The 20,529-nt window shown below is 39.8% G+C and overlaps 2 protein-coding genes across 3 annotated transcripts; both read right to left on the bottom strand.

Moving 5' to 3' along the window:
• Nucleotides 1–500: 500 nt before the first annotated feature.
• LOC146450672 (uncharacterized) lies at nt 501–2,013 on the bottom strand. Its single transcript, XM_085100102.1, has one exon. It carries the CDS (start codon nt 1,851–1,853, stop codon nt 501–503), a length of 1,353 nt encoding a protein of 450 aa, XP_084956228.1. The 5' UTR covers nt 1,854–2,013.
• A 9,460-nt stretch (nt 2,014–11,473) lies between these two features.
• Nucleotides 11,474–20,352, bottom strand: LOC146450671 (uncharacterized). 2 transcript variants are annotated; one of them, XM_085100136.1, is made up of 6 exons: nt 20,070–20,352; nt 15,554–15,618; nt 14,836–15,517; nt 13,265–13,849; nt 12,518–12,571; nt 11,474–11,629 (listed from the first exon to the last, which is right to left on the bottom strand). In XM_085100136.1, exons 1-6 carry the CDS (start codon nt 20,284–20,286, stop codon nt 11,610–11,612), a joined length of 1,623 nt encoding a protein of 540 aa, XP_084956262.1. In that variant the 5' UTR covers nt 20,287–20,352; the 3' UTR covers nt 11,474–11,609. The 2 variants fall into 2 exon arrangements, with proteins under 2 accessions (XP_084956262.1, XP_084956261.1); XM_085100135.1 differs by having other exon boundaries at nt 14,836–15,618; nt 20,070–20,350.
• Between the last annotated feature and the right edge of the window lie 177 nt (nt 20,353–20,529).

The following is a 20,529-nucleotide window of genomic DNA, read 5'->3' as shown; positions in this document are numbered from 1 at the left end:
GACTGTTTGTGGTGACTTTGACTGACGTTTCGACAACCTGAGCGGAAGTCATCTTCAAAGTCAAGTGAATTGTGGAACGTCAGTAGGTGGTATATACGTCTCTCGTTGTTAACCTGATTGGTCAACGAAGTCCAGATGTCCACGTCCACGTTTGTCAGTAAGCCGTGATGTTATTGGCTGTGAAGACTGTAAAAAGTGATTGGTGCGTTTCGATCCGTCTTTTGTTAGTCAAAAAGTCCGTGGGTCTATTGTTAGTAAAATGTCTATTGTTTGTCTGTTTCGTTGTTGTTGTCAATAAGCCGTTTGTATGGTGCAGGTAGTTGTAGGCAACGGTTGAGTGGCGTTTGTTCTAAGTTAGTAAACCAGCTTTCCTGAGTGAGTCGTTGATAGTAATTTGTACAGTAGGTAATGCGTGCGCAATGGCTCAATGGCTCAATGGCGCTAAATGGTGCTCAGCAATGTGATTGTTGATATCACCTTTTCTAGTTGCTCGTTTGTGTTCAGTCAGTCGTACGTTTAAATTTCTGCCAGGCCTGGCAGTCGCAGCATTTGATCTTGTAAACTGCTCCCTGTCTGCGGTTCGGTTCGTCTTTGTCCTTTACTTTCGTCAGTAGTTGTCGTAAAGTGGTTATGGGTTTGTGAGCTACACGGATATTGTAGGGTTGTAGAATCCGTGCGATAGTCTCAGAAGTGCCCCTTACGTAAGGTATAGTTACAGTGGTTACGGGGGTCGCGTCGTTGTTTGTGACGTTAGGTTGTGTGTTCTTGTAAGTGTTACGTCTAACAAAGTCCTTGTTGTAGTTGTTCTTGTTGAAAACGTTGTCTAAGTAGTTGTTTTCGTCTGCGAGTCTGTCAGGTGAGTCACAAACCAGTTGTGCTCGCCTTGTTAAGGTCTGTATAGTCGTTGCTTTGTGAGAAGTAGGGTTGTAGGATGACTGGTCCAGTAGTCTGTCAGTATGTGTTGGTTTCCTGTAAACCGTAGTACTTAGTTTGTTGTCGTTGTTGTTACGGGTAACTAAGCAGTCTAGAAAAGGTATTTTACCATTTTCTTCGATCTCCTTAGTAAACTGTATGTCAGCGTTCTGTCTGTTAAGGTGTTCGTGAAAATCGTCGATTTCGTCTTTATGTACTGCTGTAAAGGTGTCGTCTACGTACCGTAACCAGAGCGGTAGTGTCCGTTTGTAGGTTGCTAGGGCTTGTTCCTCGATGTTCTGCATGACAATTTCTGCTACAACAACAGAAACTGGTGAGCCCATAGCTGTTCCGTGTAACTGTTTGTAGTGCTTTCCGTTGTACTGGAAGTACGTGGACGTTAAGCAGAGGTTCAGTAAGTCCATTAAGTCATCTGTAGGCAGTGGCAGTTTTGTCGTGGAGTTCTCGATGGCGGTAGTAGTACAGTCTAGAGCCAGTTGAAGTGGAATACTGGTGAACAGTGATTTCACATCAAAAGACACAAGTTTGTAGTCGTCAGGTATTTGTACCGTCTTGATAGCATCAATAAAGGTCTCGGTAGACTGCAGTTTGTGTCGGGATTCGTTTGTCAACGGTTTCAGTATAGTAGTCAAGTATTTGGATAGTTCGTAAGTCGAGGACCCACAGAACGAGACTATGGGTCGCATGGGTATGTTAGGTTTGTGTAGTTTTGGTAGTCCGTAGAGTTTAGGTGGTTGCGGTACGCGGCACCTCAGTCTGTTGTAACGTTGTATGTCAATAACGTCAGTTTTCTTAAGGTCAAGTAGTTTACTGTTAAGTTTACGTTGAAGTGATGGCGTCGGGTCTCGTTTCAGTTCTTCGTATGTCTGTTTGTCGTTAACTAGAGTGTCCATTTTGTCGTAGTAGTCTGTCTTATCCATAACAACAGTCACTCGTCCTTTGTCAGCGGGGAGTATGACGCTGTTTTCGTCAGTTTTCAGTCGTTTCAGTGCTTGTCGTTCGTCTTTAGTCAAGTTACTGTCAGTTAGGGAGGATGATTGTATAGTAGAAGCAATTCTACTTCTGATGTTATCCTTGGCCGATTCTTCTACAACAACAAATTACAGCAACGACTTGACAAACTTAAACAACTCATACCGACAAACTTACTTGACACTGTACTGGCTATTGCCGACAAACGAGCTGACAAAACCAAAGAGCAACACCGCAACCAAAGTCAACAGAAACTTACACGACTACAACGTACTAAAGACAAAAAACGACACAAGACTGACGACAACTGGGACAGGAATATTTCTTCCCGTCCTTTAGACAAGACTGAAACCCAGGTACTCTCCTACGGACTGAAACACTCAGTGACGCCTAAACACATACCGACTGAGGCTATTGTATCTAGTGTTGAGGCGGTTCTGTCTCGTCAGAGAGAACTATCAGAATCGGGTTAACAACGAGAGCCGGTGGGGAGATGGGGGCTAGGGGCCCCCTCTCCTTGCGAGGACGCCCCTCCCCCCAGTTGAAAATAGGCTCCGCCGTCCCCACGCCAATAACATATTTTATATACTTGTAACTTAGTCCTAAACAACCGATCATTGTCACGCATTTTAAATTTTAAATCTTTATTTGTAATTGAAACTATCCTTTTATGTTTCTCCCTTTTTTCTCTCTTTTTTTTTGTTTCGTTCAGCACCCGTGAAAGGCTTGTGACGCAAACCGAGATATCGGGCAAATTTGTTATCTTAAAATATTAAAATATATGTCAGTTTTGCTAGCCATTTTGGATATTTTTGCCTGGGATTATTCTGTCGTCAGTATTTTGTATTTGAAATAATTTGCTGATCCAGTTCTACAAGTGATCCGGCACCACTCATCGGTTTGTCGCTGTGGAATTGCAGATTTTAGCGGAGCTCCGCACGCCGGAGGCGTGCGTGCGGAGCCCCATAGCTAAGAGAATTTGGTAACCCGTGAATGCGAGAACTTTTGGTTTGGTTATGACGTCACTTTTGTCCATCCATACGACCGTACGCCCGTACGCCCGTACGCCCGTACGCAGCCACAGGAAAACTTAGGTGTGTGAAGCCGTGCTGCGACCCGCGTTTGTTTGGCTGGAAGTTGCATCGCCAACTGCTTTAATTAAGAAAACAAAAAGTTTTTTTGAAGAGAACAAAATACAAAGTCAATTTATGTGACCGACAGCGGGAGAAACAGCAAGACGTCTAGCGGCGGGAGAAACAAATCGACTGGCAGAATCTTGAAGTGAAACCATTTTACTCCGATCCTTCGTGACCAAACTTGGATTTTTGCTCTTTACGTGAAACGTTTCGCTCACTTGATGTTGTAAAACAAACGAAAAAAGTTAGCTATAGAATAAATAGGACTTGTTATTGTCCGGAGAGGCGAGTATATTCATGTAATTTTGTTGACAAAACTTTGCTGGCTTGCTGTCTTGCAAGATCTTGATTTCTTGCCCCTGATTTCTTGCAGTGTTAACACGCCGTTTAATTTAAGCTGAAGCTGCTAAATACCGCTAACTTCAGAGGAGTCTTTTGAGATCATTTTTTTCGTTCCATGTTGATTAATTCCTTGGGAGTTTTATTTTCTAATGGGGTGATTTTCCGCCTTTTCTCGCTTTAGAATTTGGGGTGATTTTCCGCCATTCCCCATTTCGCCGTTCCACCCTTCCAGCTTTTAGCGTCACCGGCATCCGAACATTTTCACTCCGATCTGGCGCGTCGAAACGTTTGATTTTTCCTCTTGAAGTGGAGCGTTTCGCTCACTTAACGTTGTAAAACGAACGAAAAAATCAACAATGGAATAGAAGCACTGGTTATTCTCAGAAGAGGCGAGTATATTCTTGTGATTTTGTTGACAAAAATTTGGGGGTTCGCTGTTTTGCAAGATATTGATTTCTTGCAGTGTTGACACGCAGTTTATAAGCTTATAAAGCTATAAAATAAGTTACTGCTAACTTCAGAGTAGTCTTTTGAGGTAATTTTATTGGTTCATGCTCATTATTTCCCTTGGAGTTATATTCTAATCTCGTCCAATTTTGCCTTCCATCAGCCGGAAAAAGAGCAAGGCGACTAGCGGCGGAAACGCCACATCATGAAGAGCGGCCGAAGAGAAATCCTTTTTATAATCTGTTCCGATACGACGAAACGTTGGATTTTTCCTCTTGAAGTGAAACTTTTCGCTCACTTAACGTTTTAAAACGAACGAAAAAATCAGCAATGGCACAAAAGGACTGTTAATTCTCCAAAGAGGCGAGTATATTTATATCTATTTATGTGACAGTATATTTTTGTTGACAAAACTTTGCTGTTTTGCAAGATAAGCTTATTGTTTTTCTTGCAGTGTTGACCATGCAACTCATTTAACTTTTAGCTATTGCTAACTTAACAGCAGTCTTTTGAGCTCGTTTTTTCGGTCCATGTTTGTTATTTTCCTTGGAGTTTTATTTTCTAATCTCATTCCATTTTGCTTCATTTAAGAAAATTTTATTCTCAGGTAAAATAGTCAGTCAAACAAACGTCTCGCTACACAGTGTCGTTGACATAAACTTAAGCTTACAGTTTATATAAACTGACAAGTTTTTCTCGCATAAGCTTATATATTTCTAATTTTAGCATTTATTTGTGACAATCTTTACAGAGAACAAACACAAATACTTAAAATAATAGGGTATAACGGCAAAGATTTAGATGTGTGAGTATTTTTGACTGAGCTGAAATTAAGTCTTTTTAAACAATGTTAAAAGCGAGTGTAAAACTAGTGTGATTTCATTTTCATCAAAACATGATTTCATTTTCACCAAAAACATGTCCCCTTGCTTCTTGTAGGTGACTGGTAATTAGCCCATTCTTTTCATTTTCCAACTTTTTCTCAGTGTGTGGAAGGGAGTGTTTTTTCAAGTAACTCAACTGAATTGTGTCAAGTTCAAAAACATAGAGATTTTAATCCTCCAGATAGTAGTAAGGTCTAGTAACTCTTGCCAATAATATATTGGGTCTCGGTTTCGTCGCTTCTCGACGGTTGCTTGATCTCGCAAATCTAATTGGAGAAATGGAGATGTTTTAAATTGTCTAGGTATATTTGAACTAGCTCCTCAGAAACCACAAAGGCACACTGTTGAAGAAAAGTCTGTAATTTTCTTTTTAATTTTTTTCACTGTGTTCAGCTTTCCTTCATTGAAGGATTTTTTTTTTGCGCTTTAGGCATTAAGTCATCAACTGGTTGTGCTGTTCCATCTAAAGAAGTAGCCGGAGATTCAAAAACACCTTAATTTTTCTTTATCCAAGAAAGAGCGTGGAATTCTGCCCATTGTGGAGCCAGCCAACCATTTTTACATGAAGCGCATTGCTGCTCTTTCTTAACCTTGCAGGTGTCTTTGTCAAATTCCAGTTATAACTCTCCGACATCATAGTGATAGTCACAAATTTTAGCAAAATAATTATAGCCGGGGACATGTTTTTCTAAACTTTTGGATGCTTTCATGTAATCATGATTAGCCGGGTCCTGTTAACAAAAGAAGAAAAAACTAATGGCTGCTCCTCCCCCTCTGTTACAAATTCCCTTTAAAATATCATCTGACAGAACAGGTGCATCGTCAGTGCGCAACGCTATGTCATGGGCAACCCTCTGGACATGCATTGCTCTCCATTCTTTATGTTTGTGATTTTCATTGTCAGCTAGTCACAGTTATCTTCTAAATTCCCTTGTCTGTTTTTTCATGGAATCTTAGAACATATAAATTCCCATTTTATAGAATTGCCATAGATAATGGCATCTCCAACTGTAGAATTAGTCCTTTCAGCTTCCCTTTGGCCACTGTCTTTGTGTGCTCGATGAATCCTGATGCAGTAATTAGAGTTCCAAATTCTGGACAATTTGGCATCTCTGAACCTGACTTGACAACAGCATTATCTTAAAAAATTAATAATTACCGCATCATAAATACTGTCCATGTAGTATTTATGATAAAGACCACATTAAAAAATGTCCGTTATTGGATTTCATCTCCAAAAGAATTGAATTTTAAAAAGAATCTATTGATATCTTGTTACAATCAATTTGTATGATGTGAAAATTTTTTTTCAAAAAAGGAGATTATATGGGGCTAGATCGATGTAAGTATTTGCATGAAGGAATATTAGAATGATTCCTTGGCAAACCAAACAGCTCTTTATATTATGTGGTTTACAACATAACACCACTGCATTCTCTAGAGTCATGCAGTAAATATCAGCCTTATCCTTTTAATTTTTAGTAAACGATTTTTGAAAGTGAAATTTATTAGCTAATTATAAGTTCGCAAATGTAATAAAATTTTAATACTCCAGAAATGCTTGTATCAGCCATTTTAGAGGAGGTTTTAAAGTTAAAAAGGGTGATAGAGGGAGTGGGCAAGGTATTTTACAATGGCTTACAGACTATCTCATGAGGGGGTGCCAGAAAAAAATATATTTAGAACATCATCGGGTGGGGGAGGGGGAGAGGGGCCTTTCAAAACATGAAAGGGAAAAAATAAAAATCATCATAGGCCCTCATCTGCATAAATTATGTACCCTCCCTCTGGATTGTTTAAGAATCTGCCACTGCCTGGGCACAAAAGCCACACACAGCGGGTGTAACCTTTTCTGGTAGAGTTTAAGACCTGTTGTTTAAATTGTAACAAAAAATAAATTGATGTAAGCTGTTTATTTACCATCACAGATCCATACCTGTAGATGTGATGAAAACACTGTATGCCTCAAGAATCACTTTGTTAATGGACGTTCTAATGTTGAAGCAGTTCATAAACTTGTAAATTATGCATTCTTGTGTGAACGTTTTTGTGCACTTTCCCCATCAAGGGATAGATCCAGTCGTATATTAAATTTCTTACCTTTTTTTGGAACAAAATTATGTTTCCCTTTGAGGTTAAAAACAATTATTGGTATTCCACTGTAGTGATTTACATATCATTATAACAAATGTTATACCCCAAGTCAATTGTTAAATCTTTTACTTACTTTTGATCACCCTATAATAACTGATTATTTTTCATGGGTTTTGTGACGTCAGTGACCAGTGCTACAGTTTTCTACACCTTATCACATAGTCTGGTTTACCTTTTTCAGAAACAATTAAGGAAAAACACTAATATTATTTTCCTTTTCCATTCTGTCCACTGGGCTTATGCAAACTCTTCTTTATTTATGTAAGAACAGTTTAAACCACTGATTGTTTTGAAGAATGAAGTAATAAAATGCTTTTAATTTGCAATATTTCAAGCAAAGTATTAGTTGTTCATCATTTTGTGAATTCAGAAGACGACTATTATATGCACACTCAACTCTCTTCAAAGCACTCTTGTACCTACCCTTTTTTTTTTCTCGGAAAAACCAGAGGATGAAAAGTAAAGTAAGGAATATTTCTACAGAATGCTTATTAAATGATACATGGTAGGTATCTTGCTGTGTAAAAATGAATGGGACTTCTCAGATGAGGTGCTATCCATAAGCTGGATTGAGTGATGAGGCTGCAGCAGTGTAGTGTTTAATGACTTCTTCAATTGGGATTTTGCTTTTAAGGACAGCAAGGTCTGTACCTAAATTGAGAAACCAGAGAATAAAATCTGCAGTGTAAACTTTCTTCTCAGTATTACCTCAGTAAGGAAATGTGGTCCATGCAAGTTAAAACTCTTTGACCTTGGCAGGATTCAAACCCACTACCCCAGAATGTTTAATTACTGATGGACCAAATGTACTCACTAGGGCAATGCGAAATTTAAGTGGTTTCCTTCACACACAGAAATTTACACTCCAGATATAATTCTCTGATTCCCCAGTTGCATCAGCACTGCACAGCACAAAATTTCATTATCCCTTAATTGTTGTGTTTTTTTTTTTTTTACTTTACTCCAAGTGTATTCTCATGTAGCAACGTGTAAAAAAACTGCTGGGGATAACTGACCCCTTAACTGCATGATGGATTTTTTTGGTAAAGATTTTGACAGGGACACTGAGTTGAGGATTTAATTACCCAAGTGTTATTTGATTTTATGTCAAACAATTTACTAACTTTAAAAACCAGCTACAGATGGCTAGGGACTGCAAAAAAATTTTTTTTCTGCTGAATAAATTATAAGACTTACGACATTTATTGCATTCAACAATTACATCAAAAGAACGCACTCCTTACACAGATTGGAGTCAACCTTGATTGCCATGAATGAAAGGATCTTGGGACATGTATATGGCACCCCCTGCAGATTTTGCAGGGGCAGATGATATCACCAACTTGGCAAAGGAGAGAGAACCTAACGTTAACTCTAATCCAGTTTTGATTATTACTAGTTTTCATATATATAAAGTAGCAAAAGGCCCAAGTGATTGTCATGCTGACTTTGCAATATCCAGAATAAGAGCCAGACAATTATGCACGAGTCAACGAAAACCCTGACCCCCCCCCCCCCCGGAACAAGGTGGGGATTACAAGGGAATAGTAGGGGATTTGATACAAAATCATACCCGAGATGGTAGGGCTTTGGAAACGTTTAGTAGATTTAGCTACCCCGAGGGGGTGGGGATTTGTGAACAGACTGCAATGTCAAAGAATTTTTTAGATAAAACTAGTGAGCAGCACGTCTGCGAACTCTTACAGTTGTAAAACAAGTTATTTTGTCCTACACGTTTCGTGTGACAAACGTCAGGGAGTGTTACCTGTATATATACCTACATAAAAGATTAAAATAAATTTTACATCACGTAAAACCGCACCTACGCTAGCGGATTTACATGTAGGAAACAGGTGAAAAGGTGTGCAAGGTGTTACATATTTTGTGCTTGACATAATTTTGGGGCCCACAGTTTTAGCTAAAACCCCAGGGGTGGGGTATTAGGTAATGTTTTGAGTTTATGAAGGATCCTGAGGGGTGGGGATATTATTCAAGATTTGAGCAAGGTTTTTTCCAGATCCCCACCTTGTCCCGGGGTGTGGGTTGGGGGGGGGGGGGGGGGGGGTGTTGACTCATGCATTACTGCTGTGGTTTCCCTGAACAAAACAGTATCACTTTGCACTCTCAAAACAAAAGGATTAATGTGATTGACAGGAAGTTATGAAAGGTTCATGTTTTTCCTATCCCTTCCAAAGCAAATGGGAAAGTTATACTGCATTCTTAGATAGAGTTAAGAGCAAGAAAGACATCTTGACTCTCTCAAATCAATATCAAAGGCATGGAACTGAGCACCTAATTTGAGTTTATACAAAAACAAAAAAAAAACAACTTCATGTGTACAAGAATAGCTTTCAACCTGGGAAAAACAAATTTTAAAAAAATGAGCTTCTTAATCTAATTTATTGAATTAATCAGCTACAAGTACAGTATTAGAAAATAGAAAAATGGCACAAAGCTGACTTGACTTGAAATATTTCTCCTGTATTCAAACATCTCCAATATGCATCTCCCTCAAATAGAACCTGAACATAAAAAAATCACCCAATTTGAGTAGAAAACGATGAAATCTAAAATATTTTGTAAATCCACATGAATGACTCGATTTTCAATTGGTCCGCAGTTTGAAATGATCTCTTAGTATTCAGTGCATATTATGTTACCGACCACATAAATTCATATAACAACACTGGCCTACTATTGTCCGTATTAGCTTGCCATTTTAACATTATCTTGATTAAAGATCAAAGATTTTTTTAGAAAATTGCTCTTTCTTCAGAAAAAAAAACACTTCAAACAGTACAAAGATGTGCATCCATACATAAAGATTTGAAGTTATCTTACCTCCTTGATTGACAGAGCCGTCGGAACTTTCGCCTTCCACCGACACAGCAAAACCCCATCTACCTTTGACAGTTATCAAACTAAAAATTTTCCTTCAACCCAACAAATCTGCTGTAGAACGGAACATTTTTCACACAGTCTCGCAGGAAAAATAACATGAGGCGTAGGAAAACTTCGATCGCTTCCAAACTAGAAAACTTCTGCAAAATTTCCTAGCGCTTAAAAATATCCTTGCTATTTTTGTCCACCATCCTAGTAGCAGAAGACGTCTAAACACTGCTATTTTTATCCAAACCTCTAGAACAACTTAGCAAAGAGCCAAAGACAACTACATTCGCCCCTTCCGCCGCCATGTTTGACGCGTTGGGGCTCTGGGGACGAGATTGGGGCACAAGCGCAAAGATCACCTCCTCCTTACCGCGGTGAAGGAAAATTAAGAAAAAAATGCCTTCTGTTACAACAAATCAGCATTAAATAATTTTGCCTTCTGTATGACATTATTATTGTTATTGTCGATGGGAAGTTTGCTTCATATGCACTAAAAATATATATAACTGCAGAAAGAATGAGGAACTGGTAAGGTTACTACGCTCATACGAAAAGCAGATTTCTATAAATGCTATGAAAAAAATTGGAGCTCCGCTTTTAGGCTTGGCTAAATATATATATTAATTGTATTTGTAAGAAAATAGTTTGACGAGGGTAAAAACTTCCTTCCTCCTACATATTTTGTTTATGGTTTTTATCCTTCCTTGTTTTTTTTTTTTGTTGTTGTTTTTTCCTAGCTCTGCATCCAGTTTCTCCTTGGAAAAAGTAAACCTGCCGCCATGGACATCGCACTTGAGAAGTTCGAATTATTTTGAACAAACACAAATATCTACACCTCAATCCTTTCATACCTACTGCTTCATATAAAATCATATAGAAATGTTCATTTTACAAAATGTGTGTAAATGCTGTACCGTTTAGTTGTAGTTGTCCCTTTTTGCATCGATAACATTGAACTTCATTCGCAGCCATGTTTTGAACCTAAGCGCTCTTGAGGGCACTTGACCCAGTCTCGCTTTTCAGCAAGTTTCGCCCAGAGCTAAATGGCCGTTTGACTGCCCATTTTTTTGTGATCCCTGATTAATTCATTTGTGTATTGAAAGATACATTAATTGTAATTAATGTTGTAACATATTTGTAAAGTACACTAGTGTAAGTATCCGGCTTCTTATTCAGGGAATCGGTTTAAGTAACGCACTTAATTATTCTTTTCCCGCAAACAATCCTCGGTGACTCAGGGGCAAACAGTCGGAGTAAGCTTCGCTAGTTCCGATTTTGCTCGTAAAATCTCTGCCCCTTCCCGACTATCTGCCTCTCGATCTCCGCAGGGGAGCTCAAACTATCTTTTGCAAAAAGAAAGCCTGAAAAAAAAAAAAAAAAAAAAAAAAAAAAAAAAACACTTTGACGGTCTAAAATAATTTAAGGCTTTCCTTTTACAACTACTTAAGTTGGGTTCATAACTACAACTGGTCTTTCATTCATTGTTTCATCCACAGTCACTGAATATATCATATGGCATTTCATACAAATCTTTTCCATCTTAAAATAGTTATATCAGCAATGATCATCTAGGATAGTTGAAGTAGTCGCATGGAGCTAAGTGGAAGAGAACGAAGGGTAGGGCTATCGAAAAAAAAGGTGCTCAGAAAAATCTCTAAAACCAGAAATGAAAGTCACTTAAAAGCAGGACACTCTTGAATTAGCTATAGATTACAGCAGTAAAAAAAAAAACAGTTTTATTTGTGATAATCATGAAACATTTCTTTAAAAAAAATGCACAGACTTTGAAGTATTTCAATGCAGGTCAAGAGCTCTTTATCGTCTGCCATTTCATTTGATTCCAGGGAGATCGTCACAGGGCGCCGACTTCACCTTAAAGATTAACAAAAATATAACATTTTAGACCTGCGGTGACATCAATATTATGACCTTCTGTCTTTAAGAGAAGTATTCATAGTTGGTTTGCTGATCAGCACTCCCACACGGCAAATAAGTTAACCAGTTATAGAGAATGTTTATTTATTTTTTATTGTAACATTAATATTTTTTTTCAACAACTCATTAATAATTCATAAGCTATTGACATATCAAAAAGTTGATAAAATATCACGTGCGGTGGTTTTAAATTCCGATGAAAACCTCATACTTATTAGCATGCAGTGCTCAATGTTTTTCTCGTATGAAAACTCTTGACGCACGCTTTTCAAGCCGTTCAAAAGACTCGCAGCACGTGTTTCATCGGGTCTAAAACCACTCGGCTGCGCCTCGTGGTTTTAAATCCCGATAAAACACTGCTGCTCGTGTTTTAAAAAATTACTTTAAAACCGTGTATAAATAAATTTATCATTCATTCAGCCTGTTAACAGGCTTCCAAAGTGGGGCATAGGGCGAAAAGAACGGAAAGCTGAGCGAGCTAAGCGCGGTCTGGGGGCAAGAAAGAAAAGGAGGGGGGTTCCCTCCCTTTTTTTCTGGCCCTCTACCGAATTCTGTGTAGTAAAGGAAATTATCAGTACCAAAATGTAGAGCCAATGATGCAAAAAAAGAGCAAGGATTCAACAGTCATACAAATATATTTTGACAATATTTTGAAAGGGAAAGGCCCCGTCTTCCGAAATACCAGAAATATATAAAAATTCCCTGACCGTTAAATCAGCCTTGCTCTTTTTTTCAATTACTTGATCGATTGATTGATCGATTGATTGATTGGTTGATTGATTGATTGATTGATTGATTGATTGATTGATTGATTGATTGACTTACCCTTTGGCCCTCTCTCTCCTTGAGGTCCAGGGAGACCTCTGTAACCCATCTCACCTGCAATAAAATGTTATGAGTTTGCATCAGTTGTGGTTACACTTTACTTAATCTCTAAACAGATTATCCGAGGGCAATCGTTAGTTTTGGTGTGGTAAGTGTAACAGATAATCGGTCTAGCGAGCAGATAGAGCTGGACAGTTTCTCAGTGTCATATCAGTTAGGGTTAAGGAGTTGAGAGTAAGGTGGAACACGACCTGGACGCCGCCAAATTACCGCAGACTATATATTCATATGGAAGAGCAAGAACAACAGCTGTAAATAAAATCAACAAACAACAAACAAACAAACAAACAAAAAATGAGCGTCACAAACGTCTTGTCCTTCAGACGCAAAACCCTAAGGTGTCATAAGGGGATTTAGACTACGAAATGGACGAGACGGTCCCCGACTTTTCTTGGGGATAGCCAAGCGAGAGAACCCCATGAGCATGCGCGAAAACTGTCTCCCGCGAGGAGACGCATCACGCGAAATTAAGGAAGCCCGTCGCTTTTCCTTGTGGAAGGCAATTTTCGCGCGCTCAAATGGCAGAAACAAAAAGCTATGACGCGTAGTCTAATGAACACTATAAAATGCCTTACAGACGACGTACTATAAAGCGACTTAGATGCTAAAAGTGTCACACTAGATGCGAAAATCAAGGATGTTACAATGTCGATACATTTGTACGGATAGAACGAGTTTGACACCTACCCTTTGGCCCTGAAGGTCCCACTTCTCCTTTGAATCTTGGTAATCCTCGGGGTCCTGGTATTCCTTTAGCTCCTTTCTCGCCATCTAGCCCAGGACTTCCTGTGAGTCCTTCAAGTCCCATCTCACCCTTATCTCCTGGGTGTCCCGCTGGTCCTTGAGGTCCCATTGTTCCCGGAGGCCCTGGCATTCCTGCAGGTCCAACAGGTCCTGTCACACCGCGAGTTCCCGGTTCTCCTTTTGGCCCAACCAGGCCAAAATCACCAGGTTCTCCCTTTGGTCCTTGAGGTCCTGGAAGTCCAGCTTCACCTTTTGGCCCTGAATAGCCCATTTCACCGGGAACCCCTGGTGATCCGTCGTCCCCTTTGTTCCCAGGTATTCCATTTAAGCCAGGAACTCCTGCTTCTCCTTTCTCCCCTGGTAGTCCATCCGATCCATCCGATCCTTTGACACCAGGTGTTCCCCACAGGCCTCTTGGGCCCTGATCTCCTTTTGGACCGCGCGGTCCTGGGGGACCTTGCACACAAACTGTACCAGGAGCTCGGCAAAAAGCTTTCATGTGCTTTTTTATCGCCTCAGCAACGTTTCCTAAATATGAGTACATATGAGACACCAACAGAAAGTTAGGTAAATGTTTCATATCTATATTAGATTTGGTTACAAAGAAGCCTACGGTAACTAAACAATTGTATCCAGTACAATCCGACCTCTGAAAAAGGAACATGAAGTAAACTGCTTATTCAGTTAAAGTTACCATGATTCTACCTCGATTCAAGTGGTATATTTAATTAATAAACTTCACGGACGATAACTCTCAAGGTTAATGAATGTGTGAAAAATGAACAGCTGAATGTAAGACTGTGAAAGGATGAGGATAATAATTCAGGAAAGTGTATTACCATCCGCTATTCCAGCAAGCCAGAAAGGGGCTTATACCCTCCCCTCCGCTCCCCTCCCCTCCCTCGTCGCTTACTTGATGAAACGCACGCGCTTTGCTACAGAAATGATAAAAATGCCAGTCATGGTCAAGGCACAACTGCTGGTAAAAAAAAAAAAAAAATGCAAGCAGACTTAAGTTTCCTCGATTTATTAACCGTGATTAGGAATGGCTGACGACGGAGACCGACGACGGACAAATCGGAGAATCATTCGTCCACGTCTAGTGAGAGCGCGCAGAAATCAAAGAGCGTGTTATAATAGCTCATAGTCAACAACGAGAAAAGTTCTTTTTAATTTTTGTCATAACGTTAGAGCCTATTTTTCTTTTGGTCTCATTGACTTACAAATTATTTTGCATTTATGATCAGAGGATTATTTTCTGAAGAAACTGGGATGCTGCGCTGGTGGGGGAGTAGGAACGAATGTTTGGTTTTATCAATATAGTTGACATCGTAATTTGGCCACTGTAAAGAGATTCGAGTGCTGACGTTTTGAGGGCTAGCCCGTCGTCAGAGCGAATTCGCTCTAACGACAGGCTAACCCTCGTCGGATTACTTTATCAACCCCGTTGATAAAACCAAACATTCGTTTTTCTTTTGTGTTTACTTAGGGTAGGGGTTGGGAGTGTCGCATACCTCTGATTACTTCTCCTGGTTGTCCCTTCCTTCCATCAAGGCCTGGCATTCCTTGCTCTCCTTTAATACCGGGATATCCTCGTGCACCTTTGTCACCCATTTCACCTGTTTCACCTGGATAGCCCATGTCACCACGGACTCCTTTTTCTCCTGCGTCTCCTTTAGGTCCAACATCGCCATCTTCACCAGGGCTGCCTTGTTCTCCTTTGTCTCCTTTTTGTCCGTAACCATTTCTACTAGAAGCTCCTCGCTGTCCCTTCTCTCCTTTCAGTCCGTAGCCCTTCTTACCGGGGGGCCCTTGTTGTCCCTTGTTACCTTTTTGTCCGTAACCTTGCGCACCAGGAGCTCCTCGTTCACCTTTCTCTCCTTTTTCTCCATAACCCGTCTCGCCGTGGACTCCTTTCTCTCCCTTGCCACCTTTTTGTCCGTAACCATTCTCACCCGGGGCTCCTTGTTGTCCTTTTTCACCTTTTAGTCCATACCCCGTCTCGCCGGGAACACCTTGTTCCCCCTTGTCGCCTTTGTGCCCATAGCCTGTCTCACCGGTGACTCCTTGATCTCCCTTGTCACCTTTTTGTCCGTACCCTATCTCCCCGCGTTGCCCTTGTTCCCCCTTCTCACCTGGTGAACCACGGGGGCCTGGGGCCCCGGTCACGCAAACTGTCCCTGGGTATCGGCAAAGCTTCTTGATTTCTTCACGAACGTTTGCTAGATTGACAGGAACTTGAGGGGTGGATGTCAAGCTACGACGAGCAATCTTTCTTGTATGTTTGTAACTTGGGTCTGAAGGAAAAGAACCAGAAGCAATATATATATAGGTTTGACTTGAATAGATGATTTAAATTATGACGGACGGAATTTCTTCTTAATGTATAGTCAAATACAGCAACCATGTTTCAAGAAAATTCAGGAAAAGAAGGATAGCTTTGTAACTTTGCTTTCACGCCGTAAATTCACCAGTACAGAATAAATTCTGTCAAAATTTCTCCTAAATATTTTATATTTAAATGAATTTACTCCAACATTTACAAACGGCCCTAAAAAAGAAAAACTGCTCAACATTAATGTCGTGTTTCTAAGAAAAGAATTACTCAAAGAGGCTGCAAGAGTAGTAGCTGATGACAAACGTCATTTAGTTGTGTTGTCTGCGGAAAATCGGAGGGAAAGCTGTTCAAAGTACCGCACCACTCTAGGTAGCTAATCATGTTTTTCGAAAAGCTGGAGCGGAGGAAACGGAACTGCAAGTTACTGATGGAGCTAGTCTCTCAACGAATATTCAGTTTCATTATTCATGAAGTCATGGTGGACTCAATATACGTGTCCTCACATAACAAATATCCTACGATATGCGTAATTTCGTTATCGGGAAAAAAAAATGGCAGAGCGCGTTCAAAAAGTAACGAGCTCGCAAGAAGACAAAAAAGAAGGCAACCAGATGGGATCATTATCAGTAGCAGAGACCCCTATATAAAGATAACACAAAAAATTAATTAAAAAACCCTTATGTAAATCGTCTCACTAATATAGCGACTAATTATAATAATCCCTAGACGTAAGGATTGATAACCCCTGATGTTAGGATTTAAAATCCTCAAATGTAAGGATTTAAAATCCTCGAACGTAAAGATTTTTAACCCCTGGACTTAAGGATTTATAACCCTTATAGACATAAAGATCAGTATAATCCCTGAATGAAAGAATTTATAAATAAATTCTTACGTTCAGGGGTTGTAAATCCTTACGTCTAGGGGTTATAAATCCATGGGTTATACAAGTGACACGATTTACATAAGGGGGTTTTTATTTATTTTTTGTTTTATTTTTTTGTAGGGGTCTGTGTCCAGCTACTGATAATGATCTCAGAATGGTAATGGTTAGTGCAAAAACTTTAACTGTTTACCTTTTCGTTTTTTGAACTGAAAAATTACAGTACAGCATTTCTTTTTTCCCTGGACTTTTGTGTTGTCCCGTATTCTAGCAACTGCTCGAAAGTTGCAAACAGTATTTTCTTAGATTGGTTCTCACAACAATTAAACAGAGTTCTCGACTCTCCTAGAAGAGATGGAGAAAACCGAGCTCGCAAAGTGCCACGAGAAATTTTCTCTCTCTGGTAAACAAAAAGTTAAAGGGAGTACAAAGCAATAACTCTCAAAAGCACTACAGCTGGCTGAAAAAAGTCGCAGCTTAGTATCATAACAGTTCCAGAGTTCTTGAAAGCAACAAGGCAGTAGATGCGTTTGTCAAAACACCGAAGATAGTTGGTGAAATTGCTTGCGCAGTAAAGAAAAAAAAAGAAAAAAAAACCCTCATCCGAGAAATCGTTACAAAGCTTTTCCAGTCTGTTCAGCTCGGTCCAGCTGACACAACAAATCCTTCGCAAGTTCTTTGTTCTTTCTTTGCCGGAGCGATTGGCGCACTAGACGACTACTCAATTTTGATGCATAAGTTTGGTCAACGCCCTCGATTTCATTCGAACTTGAACAGTTCTGCCACTTTCATTCATGCACGTCCGCGCGCGGTCAAATGTAACAAACAAATATTTATTTTAAACAAATAAAGATTGTCTCCAGCTTTTCCGCTATAAACCTATGTGTGCTTTGTTTTCAATGTGTTGAATAATTAAACGATAAACCGGCCTGTTCAATCTTACGGAATAACCCCTGATTTTAGCCAACTCGGTCTATGGCCTTGTCGGCTAGGCTAAGTATCAGGCGATACTCCGTGCGATTTCGCAGCATAATTGTTTATTATCCCAACATTTGATAGATAGCTCGCTTTCAATCATTCTCAGGGTGTAAGACCATCTGCTTTCAGTCAACATTAGTGTCATAGCTGGAAGTGCTAGGTTCGCTTTCGGACAGCGTGCTTAAACATCTTGCATCGAGAAATTTTATATCTCTCAATAATCAGGGTACATGTAATGAAAACTACAAAATTTGGTAATATGTGCTGTTGGGCCTGTTGTCGTTATTTGTCACATTTAATAGTCGTGAATCGTGCAAAGGACCCCCCTTACGGCCCCTCTTGAAAGACCAAACTACGGCAGGTCCAGCAGCCGTAATTTATGGTCTTAGCGTGTTGTTTTCGAAGCTTGTAAGCTAAAAATGCTACGAGATTTTTGGATGGGTTAAGATACACACAAGTTATCTAAACATTATTTATCAATAAGCAGTAAAAACAAACGAGTCACTGGAGATCAACCTAAGTTTGGAGTACTCCTATGGATCAATTCTCCGGCGTCTGTTCATTAGCTTCCCTGCTCTCTAAATTACTCGAAAACACGGTTGCTTTGGCCTGATGGCACAGATTTATCAATTAATAACATAGCACAGTGGCTTATTGCCAATGAGTTGAGACTACGAAACCCATCATATTGATACACTTGGCGTCAGAGTGATGTACGCAAGGATTCCTGACCCCTTCAGAGTGAATTGTAGAGCGCAGCATTTCGTTGCACGCAAGATCTCATGACTCCTTAATAGAGGGCGAAGGACAAAGGTTCTTAGCTCAACTCAACTTACGGTTGGGGCCACACTGAAGAGTTTTATGTGGTAAACTGCCTTACTAAAAGTGCTACACTAAACTTTCTTTCCGCTCACCGGTCAGCTAAACGCCCACGCAGACACCAAACACTTTCCAGATGGCCGTCGAAATCAGTACTGAAACGATAAATTTTGTGACAGATCCTTCACTTCGCAATCGTGTGACAAGTTTCTCCAAACCATCAATCTCAGTTTTCTTTTATGGATTTTGAACGCGTGGTTGTTACGATCGTAACTCTTTTCCTTGTGCATGCTATCCCTCTGTTCTATCGCTCTGATCGCTGCGACAGATGATAAGGCGATTGCAAGCGTCATGTTTGCAAGGACGGAGCGAGTTTCTTACCTTCGGAATGCCGCAAATTTATAACAAGGAGACTGTGACAGAAAGAAAGTACACAGAATCCAAAGAGCTGGTTCAGTGTTCAGAAATTGCATATCAAAACACTAGACAAGTTGTCAACTAATAAAACGAAGTTTAAATTTACAGGCGATAAAGCATAACCTTTTAGGACGCTTTACTGAAAGGAAATTTTCGTATTTCAAGCTTTATAGTTTTTCTAATAAAGTTTGACGCTTACTCTTAAGAGTCATACTGTCAACCGTGTTTACTATGGCAAACGTATAGCTTTGAAATGGTAAAAAGCCCTAGATGTGACCTCAACTTTCAGTACTATACGGTTACTAAACGCAACTTAATTATTGGGCGTCACGTTTGCCGCACGCAAGGCTTTATCTTGTCTTGGTTAGAGAGCATAGGGCAATGGCTTACTTTGTTCAATAAGATAAGTAAAATAAAATACTTGAAAAGAGTTTTTCATTTCATGGTGCTAAGTTATGATTTTCACTTCCAGCCAAAATCAAAACAGTGTAGTCTTTCCTGTCGTTCAAAAAATCGCTACGTGCACTGACCTCCTACGCAGATTCTTTTTGCGTTCGTCCTACGTGCGCTCAGTCTAACGTTAGTCATGAAATGATAATTTATTTTCGTATTTGTTTCTTTTTATTGTAATAATATTGTACTATATACTTTTTTACTTATAATAATCATTAAATCACCATAGTATTATTATATTACCATACCCGATTTCTTGGTAAACCAATTCTTTCAATCTTTGTAATTGTATGTCTATTACTATTATAATACGTGTATTTGCTTTGCGGTAGATTGTAATTAAAAGTTGCTCTCTTTTTATCTTTCGTTATTGTTATAATTGTATCGGTGTTTCTTTGTCTTGTAGCGGAATCAAGAAAATTGTACGGCAGTTTAACCTGATACAGGGGGGGGGGGGGGGGGGAGGTTCTAAGGTATATTAATGAAGGGGAGGGGGTAAGGAATTAGGAAGCCCAAGTTTTAAGATCCAGAAAATGTCAATTTATTTGGCCGAGAAGGTAACCCAAACAAGAACTTTATTGCCCCTCGCGATCCCCAAAAAGTTCCCAATCGCATATTCCCACTCTAAAATTCAAATAGGTCTTTGCCCCTCCCCATTAATAATGTACCTTAGTAATCCCTCCCCTCCCTGCCGGTGTAACGTTGTTGTTTTAATGTAAGCTACTCGCAAGACATTGTTGAAACGTTGAAGGTTCGCCGAGCGAGAAAGAGAGCACACACACATAAATTACGCGTGATGTGTCCACTAAGCCGAAACGTGTGAAATGTCCATATGCTTATCAAAATATGAATACACTCACCAGTAGAATTGCGTTCGCCGTCGTCTTTTGCGTTGACCAGAGATTTTCCGTTGCTCAGAAAAACAGCTTCCATTTGTTTGAACTTCATTTCTGTTCTAACGAATAACGCGATCGTCAAACAAATGCCAACAAAGGACAGAACACAGAAACTCACGAGAAGTTTCTCTCTTGATTTGTCGATCGGAGAGGACTTCGTTTCTTTCCCAGAGCCATTCATGGTGGAGCTGGAGAAGAGCTGAGACTGCTGCTCTAAAATTTGAGTTAGGCTGTGACGGTGCCCCGCTTATATCCTATTTTTTTTAAATTCCTACTATCATGTTTCACTGGATCTGAAACGCTTAATTTTCCTAATTCATGAGAGCAGAAGTAAAAGTAAAACGACACCAATCAACACTGTCATCGAAGCCAAGAAAACGCGGGCGTGCGAAGCAGACCTGAGGTTAACTGTATATAAAACTGT

This window comes from Pavona decussata, unplaced genomic scaffold, assembly GCF_977016875.1.
Source record: "Pavona decussata unplaced genomic scaffold, jaPavDecu1.1 SCAFFOLD_433, whole genome shotgun sequence".
Lineage (NCBI taxonomy): Eukaryota > Metazoa > Cnidaria > Anthozoa > Scleractinia > Agariciidae > Pavona > Pavona decussata.
Note: the sequence above shows the minus strand (reverse complement) of the source record. Positions and strands in the feature narration are given on the sequence as shown.

Bases quoted from the DNA above. Each gene is read 5' to 3' on its own strand.
- LOC146450672 (XM_085100102.1), bottom strand. From the start codon at position 1,853: ATGGATAAGACAGACTACTACGACAAAATGGACACTCTAGTTAACGAC.
- LOC146450671 (XM_085100135.1), bottom strand. From the start codon at position 20,286: ATGAATGGCTCTGGGAAAGAAACGAAGTCCTCTCCGATCGACAAATCA. The intron at 12,572-13,264 runs GTAGGTGTCAAA...ATTTTATTGCAG, and splicing joins GGGACCTTCAGGGCCAAAGG to GTGAGATGGGTTACAGAGGT. The intron at 11,630-12,517 runs GTAAGTCAATCA...TTAATCTTTAAG, and splicing joins AGGAGAGAGAGGGCCAAAGG to GTGAAGTCGGCGCCCTGTGA.